At 38.2% G+C, this 14,404-nt stretch overlaps 1 protein-coding gene across 1 annotated transcript in view; it reads right to left on the bottom strand.

The window, feature by feature from the left end:
• The window catches only part of LOC131680767 (gustatory receptor for sugar taste 64e-like), a 21,278-nt gene extending 7,287 nt beyond the window's left edge, over positions 1-13,991 (bottom strand). The window contains exons 1-4 of the mRNA XM_058961478.1: positions 13,982-13,991; positions 6,755-7,015; positions 6,076-6,697; positions 5,853-6,015 (exon numbers count right to left, since the gene is read on the bottom strand). Of these exons, the coding sequence (XP_058817461.1) occupies positions 5,853-6,015; positions 6,076-6,697; positions 6,755-7,015; positions 13,982-13,991 (1,056 nt within the window). The remainder of the gene's footprint in view (positions 1-5,852; positions 6,016-6,075; positions 6,698-6,754; positions 7,016-13,981) is intronic.
• Between the last annotated feature and the right edge of the window lie 413 nt (positions 13,992-14,404).

Raw genomic sequence — 14,404 nt, forward strand, 5'->3', positions numbered from 1 at the left:
ATTGGTAATCATTACATGTGTAACATATGGATTGGACAATATCGACCATGCAGGCAAGTCTTCGTTGAATTTTTCAGAATACGCACATATTACTTCGTCGCTGGCGGGCTATCTTATAACATACGCCATTTTGGGGTAAACTGAGTCAGATATGCCACATTACTTGTCTAAAAAATCTCTACAAAGTGGCGTTTATAGAATTTTGACATTCTGCTTGGTTACTGAGATAATACGAGAAACGTGCTGAGAAATGTTTCATTTTTTGCTTCAAATGACTGGGGATTGGCTCAAATTATCTTGATGTTCAAAATGTTTTTAAATGTAAAACTATCTGAAAAACACAATCATTTTCAAAACAAAAATGCACGAATTTTGAAAAAAAAAATGCAATTTAAGTTTTAAGCTGGAAATATAGCATATTTGGCAACACTGTAACCAAAAATAACTATTTTTTCTAGCGCCCCAAATGAAGCCAAAGATAAAAATTGATGATTTTTTTTCTCGATCTAGTCCCTAGCGGTGGATCTAGCCTACTCAACGGACCAGCCAGTGGGTGCTGAGATCCATTCATCGATTCCGGTTGGAGGGTAGCTTCCGGTTCACTGGTGCCCCAACGACCCACTGTTGGCTATTCGACGCGGTCTAATCCCCAGCGGTGGATCTAGCCTACTTACGAGTGTCGAAGTCGGACCGGTGATTCCGGTGAGGCCTGACGTCCGATTCACTGGCACCCAGACAATCTGAACCCGGTGCTAAGCAGCGTACTACTCAACTGGTCCCCGGCGGTAGGTCTAGACTACGTCGACGGAATTTCTCTCGACGGGCGGCAGAATTTCTCTCGAATCTCGATTTGTGATTTCATGGCAGCTTTCTAGTCAATGGCGCTACTTTGTTGGTCCCTTCGTCACCTCCTCTGTGGCTCGAAGAGTATGCTCGCAACCACTCTGTTGACAGCGTCCCAGGTATGCTCTTCGTGGCACATCTCTTCAACGATATTGTCAACTGTCACACCAGGCATATTCCTACGAACTTCTTCGGACCTAGAGCATTCAAAGACCACGTGTTCCGGTGTCTCTTGCACGTTCACACACTCCGGGCAAAGAGGTAACGAAACATGTCGAAAACGATGCAAGTACTTCCGGAAGAATCCATTCACGGTCAAAAACTGCGTCAAATGGAAGTTCACCTCTTCAGCCTTTCTGTGCACCCAAGTGGACCATTTGGGATGAGTCAGTGGGTTAACCTTCCTTTCTTTGCATGGTTCCACTCCGACTGCCATTTAGCCAACGAGTTCGCTCGGATCAATCTTCTTGCATAACATGCATTTCTCCGATTGTAGCATTCAGCCTCCTCCGCCGCCAGAGTGATCATCCCGGCGATAACGAATACTGCATCCGACGATATTGTTTTGTATTCGCTCGCGACTTGTACGGCCATCAGCCAGAACGTGCTGTACAGCTTTTCATGGTTCCGCTTGGTTTTCAGTGCAGCACCCCAGGCAGGAACCCCATATCGGAGTATCAATGACCAAACATTAGTTAGCAGACTTCTAGTACTTCCGACGATTGGCATGATCCTCGCTATTGCGTTCGTTGCCTTCGCCAACTTTTCACAGGCGTAGTCTACGTGGCTATTGAAGCTCAACCGGTCGTCGATTATCACTCCCAATTGCTTCAGTGCACGCTTCGATGCAATCACAATGCCCTCCGACGTCGATCTGCATCCGCTGAACCGCTTTGCAGTTACTGACCAAAAACACCTAAACACCGCTTTGTGATGAGCTATCTGCAGCTTTACTCCGTTCAGCCAGCTCTCGATTGCGTCGATTTCCTCCACAACCGGCACCTCCACTTCTTCAAGTATCTCACCCATCACCGTTAGTGACACGACGTCCGCCAAACCAATGATTTTCGGCTTCCTGGGCAGCAGCAGTGTTCAGACCCCTCCTACATCCCGTTGCAACTCGCTTTGACTTCTGCCCTTTGTTCGTCTCGTACAGCAACACTTCGCTCTGAAAGTAGCTCGGCAGGATCCGGCATAGATAGTCGGGGTGTTCTCATTTTGTGCAGCTGAAGGTTACCCAACTGGCACTGTTAAATGCATTCTTCACATCTATCGTGACCACAGCGTAGTATAGATCTCCTCTTCACCTTCGTTTAGATGCTTTCTACGCACTCGTGAGCGCTGTCCGAAATGCTCCCACTGCCGACGTTCCTTTGCGGAATCCGAACTGCATCTTGAACATTCCGCGCTCGCCATCCGCGTGTTTCGTCATTCTGTTAAGAATGATTCTTACCAGGAATTGTCCGAGTGTATCCAACAAACAAATAGGCCTATACAAGACCGGATCGCCCGGTGGCTTCCCTAATTTGGGCAGCAACACTAACTTATGTGTGTGTGTGTTTATTTCAAGGAAGTCGTAGAATAATTGAAATATGATTCCCCAACGAGGTACAGGAGGTATATCAAATCAAAACTCTTCATGCGAATACAACACCCGATTTTGTACTCGGTTCAGTCTACCTTCGAATCCAAATGGGCTGGCCATCGAACGAAATCAGTTTACTTTCATCGTCACAGAGGTGGAGCGTCGAACGTAAACTGTTCAAGATTTATTATTGCCGTGTCGTCTGAAATCTCTCAAAGTATTTCAGCAAAGAATTGACCCACTCGTTTCTGTTCCCATATCGTACTCGTATACGAACAACAGATGTGGCTGTGGTCCACTAGGTGGTTGATAACAGTCTATTATCGTTCTCCCAACTAAACCAAACTACCTAGAGGCCGTATTGCATCCGGCCGGGTTAAAATTTCTCAGTCAAGAATTGATCCACTGGGTTACAGATCCCATCTCGTAAGAGGAGACAGAAAACTGGAATCCTCGAGTCGAAATGTTTCTCCATACTGATGAATGGCTGGCATGATTAAAATATGCCAGTCGCACACGGAGTATCGTGAATATTGTCCTTGCTGTGTTAAGAGAATCTCTTACACAGTGGACGTTTGTTTCTTCGCGAATCGTGAGATTCAAATGATGATCATGTCACTAATGTCCACTTCGGGGTTCGCTATAAGCGATTATAAGCCAACGTGTCTGATATCTTCTAGTAGCTGTACAATAAGTGCCGGTGATGAAATGTGCAATGCTCTTATCGACCATGGTTCGAGGAGCCCAAATTAATCTTCATCAACTATCAATCTATCCCGCTTTTTGCAGAAAGCAAAAGCTTTCATAAGGGCAAGAACCGTAATTCCATGAAGGAAGTTGTTGGAATGCTACTTAACCCTGTCTTCGTAGCTTACAACAAAATGGCATGACAAATCCACGTTAAATGCCTCGTGCATGTAAACGTATAAACAGTGCTATCGACGCATATCTTGTATCCGACCTCAAACTCATGATATTTGTGCTGTTACAGTCAATGTGGCTGTTGATAACATAAACAGGAAACACGTCTATTGTTCGGCATATTTGCCGCATAATGAATCATCACCTTCTGATGATTTCAAAAGAGTTGTATCGTATTGAGGCACAAAATGGGTTTCCACTCCTAATCGGAAGTGAAGCAAATACCCACCACATAATTTGAGGCAGCTCAGATATCAATTTGAGAGGCACTGAATTGTTGGACTGTTTAAGCAGCACAAATTTGCTAAACTTTATGTAGTAAATCACCCAACATTTACACGTACATCGTCTTTGCTCATTTGAACGCCTAGATGTAGCAACCTCTTGCGGTTCTACTATGTGATAATTCAATGTTGAATAAATGGTAGAAAAAATTGGGTTTAATTGTGTGTACTTTGCTAGATTGTAATTTCCCACTCGTTTTGATCAAACTGTTGATGCGTGTTGACCCTTTTGGATTTTCGGGGGATCGAACATCGAGTCACTTTCCACAACATCAGGTGTGAATACTGGCTGCGAGAAACGTGCTCCTTCTAAATCCTAACAAATGAGAAACAAATTGATCAAAGTCAAAGAATAGAAGCACAACCGCAGAGATCCTCTCTTCAACAATGCCTCGGCTCATTTTACAGAGTCTTCGTTCGAGTCTCAACACTAACCGAATGCAAGCAAGGTTCGAGAAAGGTCACTTTTCGATTGCGCTGAAAGATGATCTGTTAAAAGATCTTCACGGGTGTCTCCTTTCAATCACTCCAATAATGATATTCCTAAGTTTCAGTGAATTTGGCTAGACATGGTAATGTTTGGTTCTATCCGGATAACGAACACAGCTGTACCTGGTTGAAATAAAAATTACAGGAGATAAGTGAGAAGGCAGGGGACTTCCGTTTTATTGTAGAACCATGTAGCCTTTACTAGAATAAGGTATTCCTTTATATTCCGTGGAATCCTAAGAACTGTTTGAAGAGTACTGATGTTTTGATGAGGCTAGAGTTCCGTAATCCTGGTTCGTAAGCAGTTTGATGGGAAGTTCTGAGAAACAAGTCGCTTACAGAGAAAATACAGCAGTATCGACGACCACTCTAAAATTTCTAGCGAAAAAGGGTTATAAACTGAACTATGGCTTCCAACTGTCATGACGATCGTTTATAAACCTAAATCGGTTTGAGCCGAATTTGAATGACAGTATCTCTTCGAGGGTGTTGTCGTTCTGTTATCTCAATATCTCCTTGGGGATGTTGATATATCAGCTCATCGAGAAGTGTCCTTATTCCCTTGGGAATGAAGAATCTGTTTTTAATTTTTTTTTCTCTTGGGAGTGAAGAATACTTCCGTATTGTCTATGTTCTCAGTGTTGTTGTTTTCCTTAACCCTAGCCTTACCACTTCCACAATCCTGCTCATCAGGGAAATGACGAAAGGACAAATCATGACAAGGCACAAATCTCCGATCAACATGGGGAACGTGCTATTTGAGCCAGTCGCTACTTATTCCTGATTCCTGATACCATACTTGCATACGACACCCGATTTTGTTCTCGGTTCAGTCTACGTTCGAAGCCAAATAAGGTGGCCATCGAACGAAATCAGTTTACTTCCATCGTCAAAGAGATGGAGCTTCGAACGAAAACTGTTCAAGATTTGCGACTTGGTGCAGGTAATTGGCGGGAGCCAATCTCGAACGATCTTCAGTTAACTGATTTAAAATCGGTTTTCATGTATGTGCATGCTGATTTCGACCCGTCGAAAATAAAAATAGAAGTTGGTGAAGGAAAATATTTTCAGTTTTTTTTGTTGTTCCGATGGGCCCCAGTAGTTGTACAAACTAATTATTACAGTCAGCCCATGGAACTGGCTGAGTCCTAATAATCACCTTTCCTCCCGTTGCTGAAATATGGTATTCGACTATCCAACAAGTTTGACTAATAGAAACCGGCTAAAATCACAAATCTTTCTGTTCAAGATTTGCGGCTTGCTGCATGAAATTAGCGGTAACCAATCACGAACTGGCTTCGGTCGGGTGTTTTTTTTATTTTGATTATAGAGGTTTTAACCTTAAGGTCCTTCGCCTCTTCGGGTTAGAAAAATCTCTTATGAAAAATTTCTAACCCTATGTGCGGGGTCGGGACTCGAACCCAGGTGCGCTGCATACAAGGCAATCGATTTACCAACTACGCTACGCCCACCCACCGGTCGTGTGTTTTTAAATCCGTTTCTTCGTTTTGTATAATATTTTCTAACGATCAGAAATAAAAATATTTGCCTATGCTATTAGTAGATAACGACACAAATTGATTCATCCACCAGCCGTGTACAGCTCAAAAATATTTCTTCCAGATATTATAAAAATTAAAATTGCTTCAAGAATTGAATGTTGTTTAAAGTGATCCAATTATTGATAGTATACTATTTATAAAATGGTACAGCTTACCCGTCCAACTTACATCTTTGTTGTAATACTGCGTGGGTAAAGTCCTGAACAACGGCAGTAGCCTTTTCGATTCATCGTGAATCTCAGCAGCGTAGAGGGCTACGAGTACCATACGCGTCACCAAATGCCCAAACGAGTACCAATAGTAGATTGCCACGAGAACGCCGGGATATTCTCTGAAATTGATTACACCATTCGTTTTATTCTTCTTCGTGTGATTTCGACAATACACTCACTTCAATAAACCCAGCATCTGTATGCAGATGAAGAATAAATTGTTTGCGAAAGAAACGGCCACGAAAAAAGCCATCTTTGTTTTGAACAGCTGCACCAAATCGCAAGCCCTTTGGTAGTGTTTCCAATGATTGTGCCAAAACTGATTCGAACTGTACTCGGCCTTCGAGCTGATGATAATGTCGTTAACATGCCTCAGATTCTGTCTTAAGCCAATGCTCAGCACGATCAGAAACAGATCTATGAAGTTCCAGTAGAAAGTCAGAATACTGGTGATAACCTGACACACAAAGCCAAGATAGATGTCGTACGGGATGAAGGAGAAAAGTTCCGGAAAGGCCTGCATCAGATGAGCCTCGACGAGATTTTTTATTCCACATTTGTAGGCTCGATATAGACCGGCTGGCTTGGCAAGAATATGTTCAAACAGTGCACTGAACATTAACGTCGACATAATTATTTTAGCTTTTCGACGCAACCTGCTATTACTGGCCGATAGTTTGGGTCTCTGAGGAAGACTCAGCTCTGTGTTTTCCCATTCGACCATCAGTTTTGACCAATTCCGGGCCAGTCCCGTGAATCCCAATGTAATCAGCAGATTAACCGTGAAGAACATCCAGGATACTGTGGGAAAAGCGAAACATTAACAACTTGATCAATAAACAACTCATCGCAACGTACGAATTTTCGAAAATTCTACTCCAGTCGTCCAGAAGGTTGCCAGTGAAAAGCCGGACATCATTGATGCACCCAGTTGAAGCAACAACGTGTAAAACATTCGCAAGGAAAACACCTTAAAATGAATTTTGCTTGCCTCAGCAGCTCCGTATCCCAAAACAGGGAAAATTCCAAACACCTGACCCAGTACGATGATGGGTCGAATTACCGCCAAAAAGGAATTTTGCTGGTCAAATTTAACCAACGGTCGATGGTGAAATTCCTCTGAAAAAATAAAATTGTTAGTCTATCAGCAATTTCCCTTATCGCTACCATAGGATGTTGGAAAAACTTTCACTTTCAATTGGATGGACGAAAATGTAATTATCCAGCATGTTTGATCCGGTATCCCAACTGAACTGCCACGAGCTGAGGATGACCGCACAGAGTGGAATAAGCTACAGCTCATTTAGCCACAAAGCTAAAGCTGACAGGCCGCGGATAGTCGGTATTTTCGAAGTTCGTTTTTTTCTGCCGCATCATTGACCGTGATATAAAATTCAGTTCAGTTACCACTCCGACCTTGTGGGGGTCGATATTGAACACTCGTCTGCATTCGGGATGGGTTAGTCATCAATGAATTGTGTTTATATTGTTCCCACTGACCAGGACGCACAGTTGAAATAATTATTTCGATCGTCGACCAAGGAAATAAGGATTTTTTAATTACACGTGACGAATTAGGTATCTCTAAAGACCCCGAAAAAAAATTTTTGCGCTTCATGGTGCTGGTATTACAAACTGTGCTAATTAATAAAATCAAATTAGTATTACCTCTAAAAAATTAGACCCAAAACCTTTTTATGTCTGAACACCGTTTTAATAATCGGCAGGAAAAAATTATCCCATCCGTTTGTAATTATTGCAGCGCTCTCCACACCATAGTCCCTAGAGAAGTATATACGAATTTGTTAATAAAATAAAAACTTTACCTGTTGTGCAAGAAATATTTTCTGGATTTTTCTGTTTAGACCGTAGTTTGTGAGTAACTGACACACTGTCAGGGCCGCCAGAAATCCAACTTATAAAATTTGGACATTGTGCCCACATACACAAATAATTTGGGATTTGCGACAATCTAATGTGTAGGGAGAAACAGTTCACACAAGAAATTTTTTCTGGTAAAATTTTGCCAAAATCCAATTACTATCCAATTATTCACTTATTTACAATGAAATTTCTTAAAAATCGGCTCAGTGGAACATGATACAGCGCCCATTTGTGCGAAAAAAAAATTATTAACATAAATCAGAATATAGATACAAAAATAACCCATTTACATTTCCAATTTATTTTACCTAAAAAACTATTCTATATTTTTGTTGGAAATTAGATCCCTTAAAGTTTGGCTAACCCACGAACAATCATCCATCAAAACCATCCATCCTGGTATGGCAGCTTTTCTTTCACTGTGCGTCCGTGCGTACCCTTGATGCAGCTCATGAGCAAGGATGGACGGCTACACGTCAGCAATTATTTAATGCCAGTCTCACTCCAGAGTTCGTAAACGGAAGCAAGCGCCCCGGAAGTGTGCAACAAACAGCATGAACCAGCGGACAAAGGATCCCATGGTGATGCAGCGAACCGAACTGGATGGGACGGTAATGCTTGGTAACAGCTGTTTGTTGGGTAAAATCAACCGCACGAACTATAATCCGCGCTGACCAATGGACAGCAGAGTGTTAGTGGTAGCAGAGCGTAGCTATCGGTTGTCACGATATGAAAGCATTTTTAAACTCTAATTGGGTGAGACCAAGGCTGGTTGGTACACGAGAAACGTTAGGGGAACTGAGGGTAAGACGAACATGTTAAGGAAATACTCAAATACACACTTAAAAATATTTGCATCTCGGAAGATGCACATAAAAGGAGCGTCACAATTCACTTCAATTTACATTCAAGAACATGTAAAAATGCGGTTTGTTCACAGGCCTCCATCTCCATTCCACCGAGTTCTACTTAAAAAGAGACACAATATTTTATTTCACATCTGAAAACATGTAAAATTCCATTATTAGACAGCAAAATACGTCGCAATGTTGTTTACGTCAAATGCAATTTTCATTTTTTCTAAGTGTGGTAAGAACATGTTTATGTCAACATGTAATGCTCCATGTCGTGGTTCCATATGCTGGTTTTCGAGTGTTCAAAGAATCTATGTTACAAAAATCAACAAGTATCTTTTTTTAAAGACATATGGTGGAGGTAAGACGGACATGTTGGGGATATGATGATCACAACATAAAATATTTACTGTTTCTAACGGATGTTTTTGGATACATTGCGGTTCTTCTTAATAATATTTATATTCAATTCGAAGCGAAAAAAAACATTTTGAGGTCCAATTTAGAGTTAAAGCAAATGGTGTATTTTCTAATATCGGTTTTACTGTTGTCGTAAAGAGAGCTATACAATCACTTCCAAGGATCACTTATTATACAAATCTGGTACGATATACAATAAATGTTCCCTTGGTAATATCAGTTCCTCGATTACACATAGCCAGCGTGCGGGACCTGCATGAAGTCGTCTACCTTTTACAGGTTCTAGGAATTCCCTATTTTGTCTCGGTCGCAAAAACGAGCATCCTGCAAACTACTGTGTATGAGACTGCAGTTAGCTGGATGGTTCTCTACGATTGATCACTAGATTTTCATTTCTATACGCGAGAGAGTCAGATAGAGTATGAATCAATTGAATTAATCAAGACTACCGGTTTGCCCCACCAGTACGCATATTTTTTAAACGTTTGCATTTATTTACTCATACAGTGACACAATTTCATATTCGTGTACATACCTCTAGTGTATATGGGTAATTCCACGCGAAGTGATCAAGGCACGTGTAATCGAACTTCACGGACTTGAACCAAATTTGGAGGAATTGTTCATCTAGGGCCAATATATAAAAACCAAAATTTTTGTGTCAATTGAACCACCCCTCGGGTCATGGGAGCACCCCCCGTTTTGACAAATTGCCAAAACCCTTGGTTTTCTTTTGATCATATCTCCTGTTCTATTGACTCTAGAATCAAACCGCTAGATGGCTTTTGAAGAAAAAATTTCAAGGAGTCTTAAAAAATTATTATTTTTAGGCGACAGTGCTGCCATTTTTTCAGATAAATATTAAAAATTAATTTTTCTCTCCATACATATATTTTAATTTTGAAAATTCTAATGCCATCGTGTTCCTTAGACATTTTTACATAAAAAATAATATAATATAATTTGAGCGGATCATGAGATATACCGTTTTGAAGGGAAAAAATCGCAATTTCCCATATAAAATCACAAGCGCACAACACTAAAAAACCAACTTGAGTATTCCGAGTTCAAACATGATTTTTCGTGAATAGACGAGAAATGATGAAAAACTACGTTTTTGGTTTGCTTCTAGCAGAACAGCGTCGATTTTTATGACCGTTTGAAGATTTTCTCAATTTCGGCCAATAAAAATGGATTTTTATATGAGAAAATGCGAATTTTTCCCTTCAAAACGGTTTATCTCAGGATGCGTTCAAATTATATTGAGATTATAAGTGCTTCTTATGTAAAAATGTCTACGAAACACGATGGCATTAGAATTTTCAAAATTAAAATATATGTATGGAGAGAAAAATTAATTTTTAATTTTTATCTGAAAAAATGGCAGCACTGTCGCCCAAAAATAATATTTTTTTAAGACTCCTTGAAAATTTTTCTTCAAAAGCCATCTAGCGGTTTGATTCTAGAGTCGATAGAACAGGAGATATGATCAAAAGAAAATCAAGGGTTTTGGTAATTTGTCAAAACGGGGGGTGCTCTCATGACCCGAGGGGTGGTTCAATTGATACCAAAATTTGGGTTTTTATATATTGGCCCTAGATAAACAATTCCTCCAAATTTGGTTCAAATCCGTGAAAATCGATTTCAAGTTTGCATCTTTTTTGATCACTTTTTTTGATCACTAAACGAGAACAATAAATGGATTATTTGTACTATAGTTATTTCACAATTTGGCATATTGTGATTCGACAATAAACACGCTACACCGTTAATTGATTCCGTCATTTGGGGTATTGTTTTCAGCCGGATAACAATTTGGGAAATATGACGTTAGGTTATGTTACAATACAAAAACGACGGATGTGAACTTGTTCAATTATATTTGATTAATTTGAGTTGTTAATTTTATGTCCAACATAGACAAGTTTTCATCAAGTAGTACAGTAGTACCTTAGATTGTACCATTATTTTGCCTAATTAATTCATCAATTTTTTGTGCTTTTGCCATAACAAAAATTATGTGCTTAACATTACGATCATTTATTTTAGCAACCCCGCATAGCTAAGAAGCATTTGACATATTCCGACCCGAACAATAAACCTGTGCTGTAACCATTGCTTTTATAACGTTCTTACAATATAAACTAAGATTTTATCCAATGCGTATAACAATAGTTCTACCATATCCCCAATAGTAACGACGAATTGAATGGTTAAATTATAGTAAAACATTATCCAGTACGATATGTGATATTGTACATGTTGATGGCCATGTTAATGGTTCGAATGTTAAAAAAACAAGATCTGATATGGTTTCGCTAGTAAACAAAACAGTAAATAGACATTATGTGGGATTGTTGAAATATATTTTAATGTACAATGACAGCCTATCGTGTAAGTATTTAGAACATAATGCTTATTATTTCTATTGCTATCATTATTTGGCGAAATTATTTTTGCAAATTGAGTGAATTACGTATTACCTGTGATTGAACTATTATCTGATATTGTAAATATTTAGAGTACTTATGCAAAAGGTTACAATAGAAATAATAAATTTATGTTCTAAATATTTACAAGAGAAGGGTTACACATTACACTATATTGCAACAATTTCACATAAGGTCTATTTACTGTTTTGTTAATAAGCGAAACCATTTCAGATATTGTTTGTTTAACATTAGAACCATTAACATGACCATCAACATGTACAATATGACATATGGTTACAGCACTGGATATTGTTCTTTTATAATTTAACCATTCAATTCGTCGTTACTATTGGGGATATTGTAGAACTATTGTTACATTCCTTGAATAAAATCAAAGTTCAAATTGTAGGAACAATACAAAAGTATCAGCTCTAATGGTTACTATATTCCATAACGTAGGTTTATTGTTTGGACTATATGACAAATGGTTTTGAACTATGCGGGATGACCCATATGTTTAATATTGTTTCATAAATGTTTGCGCTATTTGATATAGGTTTTGTTTTGTAAATGTTGTAGTAGAATCATCATCTGTCATTTTCTTATCATTTGCAATCTAAAGTGTGGGTGTTTTCGTACACTACACATAAAAAATCATTACTTGGTGCGCAAATGGCACAATTTCATGTTCGTACACTTTTGCAAAGTCAATTAATTTGTAATTCAAGACCGGTTATTTCTTTATTTTTTAGAAAAATAGATTTTATGACTACAGAAAAGTGTTCATTGGCACAGTTTTCTCTACACTAGTTTAAGAAATTCCCTCAAATTAACGTAATGGTTAAAAAAAGTAAACTAACTGCCATTATACGAAGGAAACTAATTGTTACTCACCAAAATGAAGCTAAATCACTTCAGGAAATCTTTGAAATTGTTCAAAGGTTGCGTCTAACTATTTAACATGTCGTTAAAAACTTTGCTGGCGAAACGTAGAGCAGATGTTTCGAAAAACCTGAACTGTAAAAATTTACGATGAGGGATAAACGATTTTTAATTAGAAATATTTGGGAAATCGAGTAATTAATGTTATATATAAGGTAAATAAATTGAACCGTAGCATTTAAGTATAAGTCTGCTCTTGTACGGTTCGTCATGTATGGAGAACGGACAATTACAATGCCTGTTTTCTGAGCAAAAAGCCGTTCATCAATGAGAAGACCAAAGAATTTATTTTTTATTTATTAAACAACATACAAACAACGAATCCGCATAGAAGTTGTAATTTTTGTAAAGGGTTCACTTTAGGAATAGGAATTGTAATAAATAATATAATAAAATACATGTATCTAATGGTAAAGAACGCTTACATATACTTTTAATGTTTCCAACAAGAAAACTGATTCCTTCTCGCACATTTTGAAAAATAATTTTCAAGTATCTAGGCTGTTTATGTAAAGAAAACACGGTTGCTATATAAAAAGTGTTGCTGGAAACATTATTTTTTGTCCACATCGAGGGGTAGCTCAATGTAGTGATAATTAGCGGTAAATGACTCGGGCACTTATTCTTCCAGATTTTTCATTAACTTTCAGGTCGTGTCGTTGATTGAAACATTTTATCGGAATATTGGAAAGATTGTAAACTTTGTTTACGAGTCCAAAACATCTTTGACTCAAATGGCTGCTGTTTCGAGCGGATAAAATCGAACTTAGACCTGAACGCAAAAGCCTTATAACAGCAGCTAAGCGCAGGGACAGTGGAGTTATTGTATAGGGTATTCTATGTCCACTAGAAATGCTAGAAATTTGTTCTGGAATGATGGATCAAAATGTGCATTTTAATATGAATATCTTAAAATAAATTTTGAAGCAAAGCTTCCGTAAAACGGTACTTTTAGTAAGAAATGGTGGATATTGAAAATACGATCAGGAGAAGAACCTAAAGCATAAGGCGTGCAAAAAACGTTTAGAGTAAATTTATAATTGTTTAAATGTTATGGATTCTCCACTGCAGACTCCGTTTTTTAACTGATTAGAATAATAAATGGGAGTATTTGGATAATAAGTGCGAACCTATCCGGATTATAATGAGAATGATCTTAGAAACTACTATTCAGAAGAATGGGATAAAATTTAAGTTGAATACACACACAAACTAGTGGTCAGCATTCCAATACGTTTGAAAACTGTAAATACAAACAAAAACTACCATATTGAATATTTATTATAGAAATTTCAATTGATTTAAAAAAATATGTGTACTGTACGAATATGAGATTGAGTGTATATTTGACTGTCTTTAGAATTCTGATTATTTTTTAAAAAATGAGCATTTATAGTACAAAGATAGTGATTGTATCTTCCCTATGCTGTCTAGTAAACTATTTCAACATAAATAAAATGTCTCGTAAACTAATTTTTTACTTGAAAAATGCATATAAGCATTCCGCATAGCGGTGTACAAAAATAAGATTGTGTCACTGTATATCAACTTACCTGATGTCATTTAAGAATTACATTATCGAAATAAAAGAGAAAATATGCGAACAAGTTGATTTTTCCTCGATAAACCTTAAAATCAGGGACTTAAACATTACATCCGCACGAAGATGCACATTATCAATGTTTGCTTAAATTTTTCGTGTTTAACAATATTCAAAGCCTACTGTTTCATAATTTAAGGATATCTAAAGTAAGAGGGTACACATATAATATAATTGAACTTTATGTGTAATATGCCTAAAATAACCCTGTGTCCATCTTAACCCACCTGTCCATCTTATCCACAGTTCCCCTAATGCTTCTATTTAAAAACTTTTCGCGGTCACGAGTTCATGCCTTTTCGAACCGAAGATCTTAACTACAGATTAATAAATTCAGGTATTCCATGCGTACAATTAAATCACACATTGTGGTGTT

The sequence above is a fragment of the Topomyia yanbarensis genome, chromosome 2 (genome assembly GCF_030247195.1).
Source record: "Topomyia yanbarensis strain Yona2022 chromosome 2, ASM3024719v1, whole genome shotgun sequence".
Lineage (NCBI taxonomy): Eukaryota > Metazoa > Arthropoda > Insecta > Diptera > Culicidae > Topomyia > Topomyia yanbarensis.